Source organism: Scleropages formosus, chromosome 25 (assembly GCF_900964775.1).
Source record: "Scleropages formosus chromosome 25, fSclFor1.1, whole genome shotgun sequence".
NCBI lineage: Eukaryota > Metazoa > Chordata > Actinopteri > Osteoglossiformes > Osteoglossidae > Scleropages > Scleropages formosus.
Genome location: NC_041830.1, coordinates 6,204,459 through 6,222,244, shown reverse-complemented (window position 1 = coordinate 6,222,244; position 17,786 = coordinate 6,204,459). Strand labels below are relative to the sequence as shown.

The window sequence follows — 17,786 nt, the reverse complement described above, 5'->3', positions numbered from 1 at the left end:
TAATTTTTTGGGGGGGCAATTTACAGTAAGTGCTTTGTTCGAAGGCACTTCTGCAGTAGATAAGATTCAAACGGGCAACCTTTGGACTGAAAGGCAGCAGTTCTAACCTCTGCACTATCAGCTGCCCTGATATTTTCATCCCCGTGTTATTTTTTTAGTCTTTATATATCCCTGTAGTGTGTCACTGATAACATTTTTTCCTGTTTATTATAGTAAAAGGAGGTAGACAAGGAGATGACAAGTAGTTGGCTTCAGTGTGCCATTTGCTGATGGGCTTATGCTTTAATTCCAGATGTTAACACTTAACATACAGTTAAAAGTTATCCGGGAGGTAATGGACTTTGTGCTCTTGATTACCATGCAGTTGGACACTAATATAGAAGCTCTCACATGCATGTGGACTTCATGCCTATGTTCTCTTGGGGGTAGCATGTTTGAATCCCACCCCCTGTTGTTGTAACCTCGGTGAAGGTACTTATCCTAAAGCGATACATTAAAAATGACCCTGTAGCTTAATATTTTAAGTTTCTTTTGAGAACAGTGTCAGTTATGTAACTAAAGTTAAAAAAAAATAATAATAATAAACAAGTATATAGCTGAAGTGTTTCTCCTAATTAACATGTAGTGTCAAGGCTACAATTATTTACCCCTTTATACAGCTGGGAAATTTTTACTGGAGCAATGTAGGGTAAGTCCCTTGCTCAAGGGTACTGTAGTCAGAAGGGAGGATTGAACCTGTGCCCTTTGGATCTAAAGGCAATAGTACTAACCACTCCCCTACTGGCTGTCCTCTGGTCAACATATGCTTTTAAGAATTTACATTTTCAAGTGAATCTTAGTCCCTTACAGTCTCTTACTACTTACATACCATTTAAACAGCTTTGAAAAATTAATGTTGAACAGAAGGTCTTGACTTTTTGGAATTAGCTCGTTGGTATCAAGTACAGTTCTGTGTCGGCTACACAGACCACTGCTGTATTTGTGGTTTTGTTGTGGACTTCGGATTCAATCAGTATATGCTTTCATTCTAGCCAACAGCTTCATGAAAGGCAAGCGAAGAACTTTCTGGATCAAAGTTCCCGTGGTAAAATGTAGCCTTTAATAGATTTTGCAAGGAATAGTCTGACTTTCATTGTTGAAGGTGCAAATGATTAACATTTAATGGCAGAGCCTTTCAAGTGAATGTGCTGAACTGTGATTTCATGAAATCCAGCATTCTTGAGCATTCATTGGATGGGATGGTAGTGCACATGTGTGGGTGGATGGGTATTGGGGAGACTGTAAATTAGATGCAGCATATCCAGGCTGAGTTTCAATAATGAAAGTTATGAAATTTTTGTATTTTCCAAACGTAAATGGTACAGCGTGGGTACATTGCGGAGGGCATGAATTTTGTGCCCCTCACTGCTCTCCAGGTCATTAAGGCTAGACAACACTATTAAATATTCAGCATAGCTCACAGATCAATATCGGGTCTGTGACTATTGTTCCCAGGGATGCCCTGTCTCCTGTCTACTCACTCATTTATTACTCCACCAAAGCCTGGCCTGATCACAGAAGAGTAGATAGCTGGTATGCTATCAGAGCAGAAGTGTGAAGTCATGCTGACTTTGCCATGTTGAAATACATTCGCGTCCACATTGTCCATCGTACAGCGAGAGACTGTAGACTCTTGTAATGACTGAGAAAAAGACACATCCTTCTCCGCCCGACTCATCCTGCGTATTGTACGCAAGGCTACAGCGGAGTCGTTCTCTCTTTATGCACGAGAACTTTTGCCCCGCATCGCTTCAGGTGGTGGGTATTTTGGGAGCGGCACAGCAGCCCTGCAATGTGGAGATGGTAGGAAATTGAAAATTGGGATTTTCAGAAAAATTGATTTTAAAGGGTTTTTTTTTCCACTGCAGAGCCTCGATGCACTATAATAATGGAAGAAGACTTACGGACGTAACTACGATACAGCTAATATACAAATAATGTATATTATATATTATTTGTATGTAATTAAATATTATATTATTGTTGTTGTTGTTATCGTATTATTCATAGTATATTATTTTGTATCAACTGTTAATAGCTGGTAGCGCAATGGTTAGTGCTACTAGCTTTGGCTCCAAAGGTTGCAGGTGTGATTCCCAGCTCTGGCTGTAGCACCCTTGAGCAATGAACTTACCCTAAATTGTTCCAATAAGATTACCCAGCTGTATAAATGGGTCAATAACTATAAGTGGTTTAACATCACAAGTTTCTTTTGAGAAAACCGTCAGCTAAAAGAACGAATGTGAAGTAAAGTAATACTGGATCCCAGAATGATGGAAAAAGTCCTGCCATATCTTTGTAATCATAATAACACATTAAATATGTGTAAACAAAACTAATTACAAAAGTCCTCTGATATATGGACCGAATTCATTCCTGAAAATGGTTCATATACCAACGGTCTGTACGATCGGAAGTTTCCATTATTTTAAAGGGGGGGGGGGAAATGATGCGTTCCTGGATTTAACACACACATTGACTGAAGCTGCTTGTCCCAAGTGGGATCACAACAGGCCAGAGCCCAGCCCGGTGGCGCAGGGTGTGGGGGACACACCCAGGACGGGATGCCAGGCTGTTGCGGTGGAATCATCTAAGCGTCAGCGGAACACACTCTCTCTCACTCGCACACTATGGGTGAACCTGAACAGCATGTCTTTGGGAGGAAACCCACACAAACACAGGCAGAGACTGAACCCACATCCTCTCGCATTATCCAGGTGCTGAAAGACAGCAGCATTACTCGCTGTGCCACCATGCCACCATGTCACCCGCATCTCAGCGCTCTGTTCGTTCTCACAGTTTAAGACCTGCTGATTTTATGACTCTGAATGACACTTTTTCTGCGAGTGACCTGAAAGAGACAGATGTGAGCTCCAGGGTGTACCTTCTATATTACTGTGACCCTCACCGTATAAACGGTTTTGGATTTAATAATGATAAAAATTATTCATTGCTTACTTTTTAATTTGCTGGAAATGGCTATTGGCTTAAAATTTATGCTGTGATATTTAACTATGAATTTAATACTATGGCTTTCACTGATCTTCATATATCTTCATACAGATATCTCTTTGGGAGTTAGAAATATTAGACTGTGGGCGTGAGTATTGTGGAGATGCTTGGTGTAATTTGCACCTGGGGCTTAGAATTTGCTAGAGGACTTACACCTGTCGTCAGACAAGGTTGTTGAGCCTTCCTCCTGTGTAGGACTCTCTGAACAGGGGAGAGGTGGAGGGAGATGGGCTGGAGATGGGATGGTGGTAGGTTGCATGATCTATCTACAAGACTTGATCATCTGCTTCACCCCAACCAGACTGCTACGTTTCTCTACCTCTGCCTGCTTTGTAGTCCCACACGCAAAAGGTAAATCACGGAGGTTCTCCATTTTGGCTCCGTTGTGATGGAACGACCTCCCCTCTCACTCAGCACTGCTGAATCTCTGTCCGCATTTAAAAACGGTCTTAAAACTCACCTCTTCCAGACTTACTTTGCCCATGATCTCTTAAGTTCCTGTAAGGTGCAAATGTTCACGCGCTATAACTTTGATATCATGCTCGAATAAACCTTTATGCAGTTACTCCTGTAATGTAAAATAAATGTTTATATTTATCTCAAAAAAAAAATATTAATAGGAAGGTGATCAGGAATTGTGGATATTTGGATAAAGTTTTACGCAGCTACTTGTGTGATGAACATTGGTTCATATGGTGGAAAGAAATTTACTGTATTTAAGAATCATACTTCTGCATCTAAGTGTCTATTCCTGCTAATGTAATGAACACAGTATTTTCTCTGAGGTGTACGTTGCTTTGGAGAAAAGTGTCTGCTAAATGAATACATGTAAATGTATGACAGTATAAGCAGAAGTGTTGAAGTTTGCGCGGCTTTTATACCCATTCTGTGATTGATGGGTGCATATTGATGTGGTTCACTCCAATACTTTTCTTCCAAAATTTAGTTTTTACAAACCTCTGCTTTAAATTATGTTGTATTTTAATTCTGTCCCATGTGCTGACCTGTTTTTTTTTAATAGAATTGTGTTGTCAGTAAATTTAAGGCCCTTATTCCCCACTAGACATAAGATTCCTTGATCAGCTTATTCCAATTCAACCCAGTAAGGGCTGGATTTGGGAAGATACTCTGGTTTTCTGACACGCTTGAGAGAAAACAATTCATACCGTAGTGAGGTCTGTCCAACTGGTCCTCCAGTGTATTCAGGAGATTGGAGATCATGGACTTCTTTCAATGCCATTTTTTTTCGAGCTCTGCCTTGCAAGACGCCAGACAGGATGAGTTTCAGCGTTTGGCTCTTTGGTTTTAGGAGAACGTTTAATTGTCTGCTGCAGCATGCGTTTGCCATCACGAGCGGAACTGGGGAAAGATCCCTGAGAGGTGGGAGGACTGCCAGGATTTTTAAAGACACTGAGCTTCTTAAATCCATTTTTCATCTTTTCATTCAGTTCTGTCATGAATCAAAGCCAACCAAATGTGTTAGAAATAAGAAGCAAGACTTTAGGTATCAGGTTACAGTGGAACCGCAGTGAATGCAAGAAACTGCTTCATTTTAGTCCGCGAAAGAAAGAATAATTTTTTCACTCGCGTTATGTTCTAATCCTGATTATCGTAACGATTCTGGAACGTTCCTAAACGTCTCTCCGCTCTGGTTTGAACGTGCGCAACAGCTATGTTTACAGATCGCCATTTTGGAATCCCACAGGTGTCCCTGTGAGAGCTGCAGGCATTTTCTCTGAACCGTGACAGTCCAAAAGTGTAGTGCAGCTGATCTGAGTGGGCAGTATAACGGGACCCCCCCCCCCCCCCCCCCGCCAGATTCAAATATGTCACTGAAAAGTCATGACGGCAGCAGAAGATCAGAGATGTGAAAATCTAACTTTGTGTCTCTCTCTTCCTTCCCTTTCCTCTTGTTTCAGCAGCAGCAGCAGCCAAACTACTGGAGCTTTAAGGTTAGTGCTTTGAGCCTTGGTGTCTTTCTGTGTGCCCATTTCCGTCCGTATCTACGCGTGTGCGTCCGTGCCAAGGATCCGCATAAGACGTGGCAAGATAATGGGAAGTGGGGGCACAGGCATTTGGGCTTTTGTAGTTTCAAGGTCAAAGGTTTTATTTCCACTCTGCTGTAATACTGAGCAATGTAACACAGAGCCACCGGTTCATCCGAGACACCGAGATGTCTTCGGACTGTGAGGGGAAACTCGCACAGACATAGGGAGAACGTGCAGACTACACGCGGACTGAGCTGGGATCAAACCCGCATCCGCTCACAGCATCCAGGCACTGTACGATTGCAGTGCTTTTTGGAAGGCTACCATGCCAACCAGTTATAGCAGACCTGGGCTGTTTGTTGTCATATTAACTGCATAATGTGGAACTGTTGGTGTCACTGGAATTCGCAGACACATTCCCTTGCGTTGCCTATTAGATTTGGACCATAATGAATTGTTTGTAACGTCCGGGATACGTTCTGTCCAATAGGACGTTAAGCGATTTGGACGTTGTGCCAGCATCATATATACTATACAAGTGCCGCAGGTCCCTGTATCTTATATGGAGAAATTGTTAATGACGTGGATTCAGGACCAGACTCAGAAGCGTACCGCCCTCAGCACTATGATGTTCACATGCCTTGCCCAGTAACACAGATGTTTAATATCACTGTTGGGTATTATGTATAGATATGCACTGTACCGTTATACACCTGGGAGCAAAATCGCTTTGGATACACGCATTGTGGGAAGATGCACTACGGCCGCTTACATCTGCTTTGTCCCGTTAGCCGATCAAGTTTTCTCAACTCTATTATAACCTTATCGGACGTCAGGCGTCGTGCGGAAGGATGTTAAGCGATGCACACCTGTATATTCCTCCTGGAATTAACTGCTCAAGGTTAGTGCAAAGCACTGCTTCCATACCATGTCTTTTTTCATTCTAAGAAGGACCACTTAAAGCAAGAGTACAGACACTTGATTGTATTCATTTGCTTAGCCCCACGTGTCCCTATCCCCAGTGATCTGTATGCACTGCGTTTGGTTTGATACTCCTATTTAATTAGGCTTAAGTGATTCGGTTAAATTATTGAAGGTGCCAGTGTTCTTTGAGAACTCTTAATTTTTACGAGGAATTTTTATGTTTGTATTAATAAAAAACACGTTTAGTCGCCCCCTTAAAGACTGTTAATTGTGTTTAGCTTAATTATATGGAATTAATTATACCAAATACTCCCGACAATAAGCAATTAAGCATGAGTGACTGATTAATGACAGTTAAGTAATTAATTTTTTCTTGCTTATTTGTCGAGGATAGGAGAACCAAGTAAACTTTATTAGCTTAAATCAATTGAAAAGTATACATATTTGGCCCACGTACTTGTACCAAGTACCAATGTACTTTTTAATAAACATGAAGTGTCAACTGTTCAGGAAGGCGAATTCTGAGTATACAGATTTTGCAACATGTGCAAAAATTCTCCTGGACCAGAAATGAGAAATCTTTTTATGGGACAGCAATGTCTGCTGCTTTGGTTTTTTTCTGGTCTGATATTAATTTTGGGGGGGGGGCGCAGTGGCGCAGTGGGTTGGACCGGGTCCTGCTCTCCAGTGGGTCTGGGGTTTGAGTCCCGCTTGGGGTGCCTTGCGATGGACTGGCGTCCCATCCTGGGTGTGTCCCCTCCAGCCTTAGGCCCTGTGTTGCTGGGTAGGCTCCGGTTCCCCGCGACCCCGTATGGGACAAGCGGTTCCGAAAATGTGTGTGTGTGTGATATTAATATTGATTTACATGGAGTCACAGAGTCAACCCTGTACGGAGTATGATAGAGTGAGATGGTAACAAACTGTGGTTTTGTATGCTTTGAGACATATCACTCAGGGATTTATGTATATTTCATATATCAGTGGATGACCTCTGACTCACTCCGTGCATCATATAGAAGAAATAATCTGAGAAAATCAAAAAAACTAAACAATACCACATATAGAGTTAGCCTCATTTAACAATAAAGGTGTTTGGGGAGATTTTCTCTTTAACTGTGGGGCATCAGGTAGTGTGGTAGTTAGAGCTATCCCCTTGTAACCAGACAGTCTGTGTTCTAGTCCCCCTCCTGCTATAGCACCCTTGATCAAGGTACCTATTCTAAAGTAATATATGAAAAATTACCCAGGTATATAAATGGGTGGATAATTAGTAGCTTAGTGTAATAATAAGTAGCTTAGTTCTTAAGCCATCTTGGGCATAGATTTCAGCTAAATAAATGTTAAGAAGTCTGTTACCTGTAGTGACAGTATGTTAGATAATTTAAACTTGCCAGGCATGTCATATCCCTATTCAGAAGCTAAAGTGACCTGCTACTGTATTTGGAACTCTCACAGTTACAAACAGTGGTTTCATTTGTTATAAACCAGGAACAGCAAGCGATTTTCAAATACCCTAGTGAGAACACATCATTTGTCTCTAAATGACCCATTACTGGAGTAACGGAGCCCCTGGTTGACCACTCACAGTTAAACCAGTCATTTGTTTAATAAGGCTCCTGTGATGGATGGCTGAATGCTGGCCAAGTATGGTAATAAGTTGGACTGAACTGCCCTCTGGCTGCAATGTTTTATTGGAAAGATTGCAACTGCATTCATATGTCCATCATCATAGCTGTGAACAAAAGATTCAGCAGTGATTGGGATCTGGCCCCTGTCCTTCAGAAACTGGGATTTGCGAGGTAATTAATAGCTGTCTATTATTTCTGTCACAACTTTTGACACTAATAAAAGGCAACTGCTGCTGTTTTTCAGTTAAACAAATCTCATGTCTAAACTGGTTTTGCCTTTACTGGTTCAAATGTAGATGGTGGTGGTGGTGGTGTGGTAGGTGGCTGGTTCCATGTATGGCAGGTCTGGGGTTTGAGCCCTGCTTAGGGTGCCTTGCAATGGACTAGCGTCCCGTCCTGGGTGTGTTCCCTCCCTCCCTGGCCCTGTGTTGCTGAGTAGGCTCCGGCTCGCCGTGACCCTGCTCGGGATAAGTGGTGTGCCCATTTGTGTGCCCTGTGTCACTCCAGTTTGGTACCTGGTCTCTGCTCCATTTTCTCCGACTAAGTCAAACTTTTTAGGTGCTTTTGTCTTACCTAGTCCATTGCCACTTTGAATTAGTATGAAATGGAGTTGAGATGTCTTCGGAAAGCCATATACGTTATACTTTTCACTTTACACCAGTTCTTTGTGGGATTTCTGACCTCTCGCAAGGTTTTCTAGGGCTGTAAATGTAGCCATGATTTCAGACACTTGCAGGCACGGTTCTTACACATTTAACGTCCTTTCCAAAGCATAAAGGTTAGGGAAATAGGTAGCGCAGTGGTTTGAGCTGACCCTTTGGACTTGAAAGACCTAGGTTTTAATCCCACCTCCTGCTGTTGTACCAAACAAGTAAATGTAGTGGGAATGATGTCTGGGAAATGTCAGTTTAATCTAGTTCTCGCTGGAAGGACTTCATTGTGCAAGTCACTCTGAATTTCTCAGTGTTACCTTTCACATTTTTCACATTTTCAAAGACTTATTCTTCATGCATGTGTACAGCTACCCTGACCCCTTAGCCTACTCTAGCTGAACTGATCTAATCTACAAACACACACGCAATTTTGTCTGTCTGCAGTCTGGGGATGGATAAAAGTCTCTGGTGGCATCAACTCAAACAGTAAAAGGTCAAAAATTCAATTGTGTTCTTTCCTCCTTTGAACCTGAGAACATTTTGTCTACTTTGGTTCACCTGGCACCACCGCTGCAGCACAATCCTGGTCTTGCATTACTCTCTTCTTCTTGTATCAACTGCTGGAGGTTATTAGATGAAATATTTAGCCCAACAGGAATATCACAACAATTCTTTGAAACTCAGCTCAGCTGGATTTGTAGTCAAAATCAGGCTAATTACTGTAAAATGGTACCTGTAGATAAACCAAAGGTGGTAGTGTTGTGTTTACATAGGTTAAACAACCCCTTTCAAGAAGGTGGAAGAAGAAAATTTATATTTAAGTAATTCCATTGAAAGCCAGCATTATTATACATTATCCCATGTTATCATGGGGACCATGGGGGCAGCCTGTAATATAGGTGTTACAGCTAGTGTCTTTGGCCCCAACAGTTGTAGGTTCTATCCTCACCTCTGCCTGTAGAACCCTTGAGCAAGGTACTTACCCTGGATTGCTTCTGTAAAATTACCCAGCTGCCTAAATGGGTGAATAATTGTAACCTTTACGCTGTAAGTCACTTTGGACAAAAATGTCAGCTAAATGAATAAATGTAAACCATGCCAACATTGGAAGCCTGTATAATGTAAAGTTAGTACTTTACACACTCTGAGATAGACAGTACTTAATGTTTGGTGCACATTGGACGGAGCAGAATACGCACAGAATCTTTACGCTGAGAAATAAAGTACCAAAGAATGTAACAATAAGCCAAAAGAAAAAAAATGGATGAAAAGGCAAAATTGATGTATTTTTTTTAGCTGCTCTGAACAGAATCTTGTCTGTAATCAATTCTATGGGGTACCATTGGGAGCCAGTTTAATCATGGAAAATGGTGCATGTAAGTGCTGATTTAAAGTAGAGAGGTCTTTTGGGAAAGGGAATACATTAGCGAATAACTGCACCTTTCGAAGGTTTCTGCTGACGAACAAAGAGTATTACTCTGGTCTCTTGGTCATGGCTCAGGTTTGCAGGTGAGGTTGTGTATCAGTTATACCTTTGAGCAAAGTTGGTTGGCTGTCAGGCCGCAGGTTCAAGAGAAGAGTAAATGAATGGAACTATAGTGAAATACAAGCAAGAATAAGTAAGTTGGTGCAGGTTGTAGGAAGGTTAAACACAGAGCTACCAGTGCTCTTCCTGTGATAGACCACGGAAGGGCAAGTTCATGAGGGAAAGTGTATACCCCCTCTGCCTTACCACCTACCGACACATTGCAGTGAAGCTGAATTCTTCTGCCCTGCTGATTCCATCACTCCAGGCATTATCCCTTGCAACATGGCGAGCCAATTTAATTCCTGCATTAATAATTCCGTCTGTTAAATATATCAGGTCACACTTGTAAAGGTTTCATACCCCATCTCTGAGTGAAGGGTAAAGGGATGCCTTAAGAGGAGAAGAAAAATGGAAGGATTTCCAAAGGCGGTTTTCTGCAGGAGGTTTGGTCCAATGCAAAATGGCCAGTCTGGGTTCGGAGATAATGCATATTAAAATGTCAGCGCAGGAGCTGACCACAGGGCCTTCACTCAGAGCCGTAACAGGACGTGCCATTTCTATGGGGTCGGTTAGAAAGACACAAAACTTTGACATGAAGGATAGTGCTGTACCTTACAGAGAGAAACCAGATTATATATATATATTTTTTATTTAGCAGACACTTTTCTCCAAAGTGATATAAGCCCACACACCTTCTTCACCACAGTGACTTACACTGCTAGATACACTACTTACACTGGGTCACTCATCTACATCAGTGGAACACACACTCTCTCTGTCACTCACACATTATTGATGAACCTGAACAGCATGTCACTGGGCAGAAACCAGAGCACCAGGAGGAAACCCACAGAGACACAGGGAAAACATGCAGATTCCACACAGACCGAGCAGGGACTGAACCCACGTCCTCTCACGCCACACAGACGCTGAGACGGCAGCGCTACTCGCTGTAGCGCCGTGCCACCCTAAATTACACCTCTCTGAGTGAGAGAGTGAAAGATGGTGAGAAAATGTGAGTGGGGAAGGGCCAACATTTCACATTAACCTGGTCTCCCATCTCCCTCTGGCCAGACATAAACCTGTGTAATGTTTCTGAACAATGTAGGATCACTGCAGCGGCAAAATGACACCTGACACACAATGCACTGTTATCTAACAGTTTCCCTGAGACACTGTGTTTCTGTGAGACATACGTCTACTGCTTAATTACTCACATACCCTCCATCACAAACCTTTCAGGTTATCCCTCGCTGCCCTCCCTGTCTTACACTGCCTGTCTTGCCACAGTGCCATCGCCCACTTACTTCCTTTTTGCATCATCGAAACGGATCCCAAGCCCCCACAAACCTTGCAACATACACAATGACAGAAAATCCTGTGGCATATGCATCATATATACACGAAATATTCACTGAAAATTTGGCATGGGATTTAGTTTTTGAATGGAAAATAGCAACCTGTACACACAATGGAGAATGTAATTTCATAAATTGTGCACAGAAACATAGAAGGTGCCATTCGAACGTATAATCCTCTATACAGAATGTATTAAGTTCTCTTTTATAATAAAAAAAAATCAGTGTTTCCATTATTTCACCATGTAGAGACATTTAAGAATAAAAAGGAACATACGCTTGGCCTGTCTTATCTCCAGGTTTGGCTAACCACGGTTCTAATCAACCAACCAATGTCAACAACAGCTTATTCCGAACAGGGTTGCGGCAAGCAAGTGCATAATCCAGCGGCTCAGGGCGCGAGCCCGAAGGGGGAGGGGCCACATCCGGTATGGTATGCCAGTCCATTGCAAGGCATGCCAAGCAGGACTTGATCCCCAGACCTGCCGCACAAGAGGCACCATCCAAACCCACCGTGCCCCCACAGCTACAGCTGGAAAATATTTTAAAAAATCCAGAATGATCCAGAAAAAAATCCAGGATATTCTCGAAATGGAACGTTTGAAATTCCCGCGCACAGTGCTGCCCACTAAATACATAGAAGAAACAACATGCGCTGGCTGATGCTGCTGAATCACGTCGGTGTACAGTATATTGGTCTACAGTATTACTGTACGGTAAACTGTATTTTTATTGTGGCATACCGTATGCTAGAATATTAGTCAGTATGATTTACGTGGGTTTTTTCAGATCTTAGTAGTATATATAATTGGGGGTTTCAAGTTATGAACAGGTATAGGGTAAAATTACGCCATGTTACATTACATTAAATTTAAATTTATTCATTTAGCACTTTTCTCCAAAGCGACTTCCAATGGATAGCATGTAGTATTACGAGCCCACGCACCTTATTCACCAAGGTGACTTACGCTGCTAGATACACTACCTGCAAAGGATTTTCTTTAAGTGTCCCGAGCATCTGCGCTTTCCCCACATCTGCGGGGGCCTGGAACCATATACCCGCGGGTAAGGCGGGCCGACTGTACCGCGACAACACAGAGAACGCAAATTAGAGAATTTTATCCACTTGATTGAATTTGTGTTCCATAATACACCACAAATCTCTGGCTCCTCCACATTTTCTCACATTATTATTTATGTTTTGCATATTCTAGGTGATGCAACATGGCAACGTGTTCTGCTACAGCCTCCCGGTCCACTTGAGGGAGGATTGGTTATCGCTCGCTCTGGCTCGCTAACTCTCCTTCCTCCTTCCCTCTCACTTTGATGCAACATAAATCCTCGCAACTCCAGCCCTCATCTCTCTGACAGCCCATGACTACTCCCTTTTGATGCAGCGCAGGTCTGCCCCCCACCTCCCTCACCCCCTCTACCTCTTCAACGTAAATCTTTTGCCAATGTGCTCCATAGCTGTCTCATGTATAATTGAGGCAATACCTCTATTTAACTTTCCTGCACGCCGAAGTCCCCAGAACTTGTAAACCACGAGCAGCGTTGCTCGCTGCAGCGTGAAAATCCCTCTTATGTGTTTCTCACAAGCGAACAACAGTTTTTAGCTTTACTGCTCCTGATCCTCTCTATATTCCTCCGTAGCCATTTGTTGTCAGCAGAGTCTCTAATATCTCCTCTACCACCTGCGCTAAGGCAAAACAGACCATATTTGAGGATATTATCCAAGCGTATTATGCGTACGCCTATGAAGCATTCAGCTGTTGCAGAGAAAAGTAAGAAAAGTTGTTTGGCTTTGAGGAGGTGTAGTGTATGAATGTTCGTTCTTTCACAGAGATGCACAGCAGTTCAAAAAATTACAGTGGTGCATCATGGGAGACATCCCTGGCAACCATCAGTATTGCACAATGTCACTGACACACCGTAGCTGCTGTGGTTCTGCGGTCTGCGTGGAGAATCGGTGTCTTCCCCTTTCTATTACTCACTTTTTTCCTAAAATGTCAATAGGGGAGATGTGTTGTGGTTCAAGCCCTGCTTGGGGTGCCTTGCGACGGCCTGGTGTCCCATCCTGGGTGCGTCCCCTCCCCCTTCAGCCTTGCACCCTGTGTTGTCGGGTTAGGCTTCGGCTTGGTATGACTCTGCTCGGAAGAAGTGCTCGTTGACGATGGATGGAGACATGTTGTGAAAAGGGAAACACCCAAGAACAATAGGTAAGGTGTATGGTAATACCCTGGGAAGAGGCCAGGGAACCCCTCTTGAGCGGTGGAGTTGCCGGGAAATGTCCTTTTAATATTTTACGGTTTTAACCCTTGGGGTCTGTCTTTTATCGTCTTAAAGGTCCTCTCATGCACTTTTCATATTAGTTGCTTTTATTGTTTTTGTTGGTTTTATTTGGGGGTGTGGTAGCGCGGCGGGTTTGGTGGGTCCGGGGTTCGAGTCATGCTTGGGGTGCCTTGCAATGGACCGGTGTCCTGTCCAGGGTGTATCCCCTGCTCCTTCAGCCTTGCGCCCTGTGTTCCCGGGACAGGCTCTGGCTCACCGCGACCCCGCTCGGGAGAAGCAATTGTTGACGTTGATTGGATTTATTTTTGATTTTATCATTGGCGTGACAGTTTTTAGGATTTATTTATTGAATAAAGATTTTAACCGTCAGAAATGATGAATGGAGAGATTTTTGCCTGTCGAGTTGGACATTGTGTGGAGTCAGACAGCTTTGGTGGACCTTTAATGCATTCTGATCCGTGAAGCAAAGAAAAAAATAGTCTTTCCCTTATGAGTCAGCAAAAAATGGAATTTTCCCCCTTTTAATGGCTCACAGTTCCCACTGCTATAGCAGCTTCATGTTCTGGAGGAGTGCCCCAGTGGGTGTCCAGGCAGCGTTCTCACGCCTCCATTTTTTATTCTACTACCCAACAAGAGAACCATGTGCTGCTCACATTTGAAGGGGTCCCTTTGTTGCTCACAAGAGAATCGTGACTTTTTTCGACTCTTAAGTTAAAATGTCATCTGTTTATCAAAGTAATATGACTAGAAGAAAAATAGTCTTTTCAATAATATTTTCTTAAAAGGTATTCTGCTCCTATTCTCTCCTTTGGCCATGTTTTTTAATGATCTGATGGTGTACGCCTTGAGAAGTGTCTGAACAGATATATTTACCACGGTGGGTTTACGTGGTGAAGTGCTCACGAGTCCAGTGTTCTGGATCCTATAAGGACCAGAATAGAGAAGATTGAGGTCAAGCGTGGCACTTTTTTTATCTGAAAACCACCTCCTGGCTGGGTAATGGAATCAATGGACTGTTGGTTTAATTTAATTTACTCAGAAGTACATTCAAACAGCAGCTATAGACATCGAAGGCCAATGCTTCTTACAAAGGCTTCAGTCAGTGCTTTAATTCATTTGATGTTTTTCACAGCAATGCTTGCAGTTTTCAGCGGAATCCAGCACTATCCTGGCTGTAGCTTGAAACACATAACATGCTGCTTCTGTGATGTTTGACAAATTTTGCAAGATAAAAAAAGTGTTTGATTTGGAGTAACCCAAGCTCTTGTAACTTGTACAACAGGTACTTTGCTGTTTTGCACTGTTAGGACGTGGGTTCCAGTCCCCCACTACTGCTGTAGCATCCGTGAGCTGGTATTACTCCAGTAAATATTACTCTACTGCACAAATGGGCAAATTATAAATAGATTAGCATTGTGTGTTGGTTTGGATAGAAGCTGCATGGTGGCACAGTAAGTAGTGCTGCTGTTGCATAGTGCCCGAATCGTGCAAGAAGAGAAGGATTCAATCCCTGCTCAGTCTGTGTGGAGATTGCATGTTCTCTTCATGTCTGCTTGGGTTTCCTCTGGGTGCTCTGGTTTCTTCCCATGGTCTATGAAACATGCTTTTCAGGTTTACCCATAGTGTGTAAGTGACAGAGAAAGTGTTTACCTGATGTGTGGATGAGTGACCCATTCTAAGTAGTGCATGATCTAGCAGTGTAAGTCACCGTGGTGAATAAGGTGTGTGGGCTCATAACACTAGATTGAGTTTATTGGAAGTTGCTTTGGAGAAAAGTGTCTGCTAAATAAATCAATAACATCAGCTAGGTAATGTATGCTCAATTTAAAATATTCAAATTCATTCAAGAGATGTGGGAACACTAGTCCTGAAACAGAGAACAGGTGACGCTTGGAGAGTGCAGTGAGTGATGCTGAAACAAGCGTTTGAGCAAAAGTTGTTTCATATAACATTATCAGGCTATATGTGATTTTGTATCATTTAATAATATTTCAGTGAACATCTAAAATAGTGTTTCCTCAGCTTTAAGTACAGGCCGCCGGCTCCACTGCTGCGTGCAAGATCTAACCCTTTGGTCTTGTGCAAGAACTTGTCGTTCCCGATGTATTCTCCATTATATTTGAGGGCTTATCTCTTCTCCCTGTGGCTTTGTTAATCAGGATGGCAAGATATCACGGTGTATCACTGTCACAGAAGAGGAGTGATGTGTGTGGGAAACACAACAGAGGCTATAACACAGTGCCTTTGTGTTGAATTAGATAACGGAGAAAAATCACCTTGTTGGAATAGAATCGGCAATGGTGCTCAGCCACTTAAATAATAAACAGCTCGTATGCAAACTCACCTTCAACCGTTTTCAGATGTTATGCCTATGGTGTGTGATGTATAGATTGTATACAAATGCTGCTCGAGATTTTATATAGTTGTTGCAGTTGGGTTATGAACAAGAGTGCTTAACCTCATAATGGTGGTTAATGTTAAGGACATGATGTGTTGTTGTTTCACTGAGGGGCACGACGAAGAGGGTGAGCGTGAGTCTGCCAGTTGGAGTGATCAGTGGAATGGTATGCTATGACTTCAGGGGTTAATGCCCATGAAATTAGCAGAGGGACCACGCAGATTCCAGGGGTGCAATGGGAAGGGGGGTTGCAGATGTTCACAGCTGCCACCTCAATCACAGTTCACCCAGACACACGTAGCAATGCAAACCGGTGTAGTGGAGATGTCCAAAGCCAGAAACCTAGAAGAAAGGGTAGGGACACTCCAGCGATTCAGGTTGGAAGGAGAGCTGGAATCCGGCAGGCACTCTGCATGCGGCCTACCTTCCGAATGAACCTAATTGGACACGTTTGGACTGTCTTCAATGCGTAAAATGACCGCCCAGCGAACAGAACTCCAGCGTAAACCCGGCAGTCTCTGAACCAGCCCAAAGCAGCCTGGGACAGATTTGTGGAGTTCTTCGAGTAAACACAAGGTAAGGTTGGTCTGCCTGCTCTGTGACTCTGTCCGTTTGCTGCCTGGCCACTTCCTGTAAGATACTGCATTAAAGCGGGTGCTCATTAAAAATAGAAGATGCGAGACACTAATATATGTGCACTCATTGACGTGAGTTCCCTGAGAACAAAAACCCCTCGACTGCAAAATCTCAATCTGGAAGGCTCAAGTTTTTTTTGTATTGATGCGGTTTTATGCTTCCAGTTGTAAGTTGTTTGCAGAGATGTATTTTTTTTTTTATTTTTATTTGTTTAGATCCTTGACAATTCCATTAGAGCTTTATTTTTAAAATTCCTTACAACTGTGTATACAATTTTTCATTCCCCATTATTTCTCATGCTCCAGAAGACAAATGCATCCACGCATGCACACTCGTACCAACACGCACACACACACACACACACACACACTTATATATTTGTCCCTCACATAAAGATGTTAATTTGTTCTCTGAAATGACCATGTTAGAGGAATTACTGTTGCCATTATTTTATATGAAAAAAATATGTTGTTGGGTGAAAATGTCACCTACAATGAATTATTATAATAGCAAAATTCATGACAATGATTGCACCAATACATTTTTATTATAACTAACAGAATTAAATAACAGTTAATAATCACATATTAATATTTTATTTCTTTTATAAACTCAAAGAACCTTTTGTGTTCAAATCCCATCCTGAATTGTTCCAGTAAAAATGACCCAGTATAAGTTGCTTTGAAAAAAAGCATCAGTTATATGATACTCCATCTGCAAGAGGTATGTTGCTTTGGAGAAAAGCATCTTCTGAATGAATAAATGTAATTTAAATGTAAAATTATACGATTTAAACCCGTTGTATTCATAACATCTATATCAAGAGTGTCAATTTAAACTCTTGGCAAGCTGAGTCTATACAGGAATTGGCTCCAGTTTTCTCCTTTATTTATTTATCTATCTAATTCTTTTTTAATTAGATTTCTATTTCACAAATTATGTATTTTACTTCAGTATTTTGGGGAAAACATGACAGCACAAATAATGATTTTTAGTATTCTATTATTAATATTATTAAAAGAAGAAAATTGTGAAAATGTTACCATACTGCGAAAAGGAAATGTCAGGTTACAGACCACATGTGGTCTATTGTCATGCACACGTTGATGATTCTGAATGTCATTTATGTAAATATACATGGAGGGATAAATCAAAGTTGAGGAATGCAACATTTCGGAACGCACCCACACGGCGGCTTCAGGTTGAGGCGAATTGCTTCATTTTGACCCTTTATTAAATGCTGAAAATTATTATTCAAAGTTGAAAACAGGCTGCTCAACATTTTGTTGTTCAAGTAATGCGGTGTTGGACAAGCTGGTAGACAAACCGA

At 42.2% G+C, this 17,786-nt stretch overlaps 1 protein-coding gene across 14 annotated transcripts in view; it reads left to right on the top strand.

The window, feature by feature from the left end:
- Positions 1-17,786, top strand: part of LOC108928242 (SRC kinase signaling inhibitor 1-like) — a 151,979-nt gene that overhangs the window by 92,441 nt on the left and 41,752 nt on the right. For 11 of the 14 annotated variants that reach the window (XM_029249224.1, XM_029249223.1, XM_029249221.1 and 8 more), the window contains exon 3: positions 4,971-5,003. The exons of 1 other annotated variant lie outside the window; for it this stretch is intronic. In XM_029249224.1, coding sequence (XP_029105057.1) covers positions 4,971-5,003 — 33 coding nt within the window. The remainder of the gene's footprint in view (positions 1-4,970; positions 5,004-17,786) is intronic. 2 more of the 14 variants (XM_029249215.1, XM_029249212.1) reach the window with 1 other exon arrangement.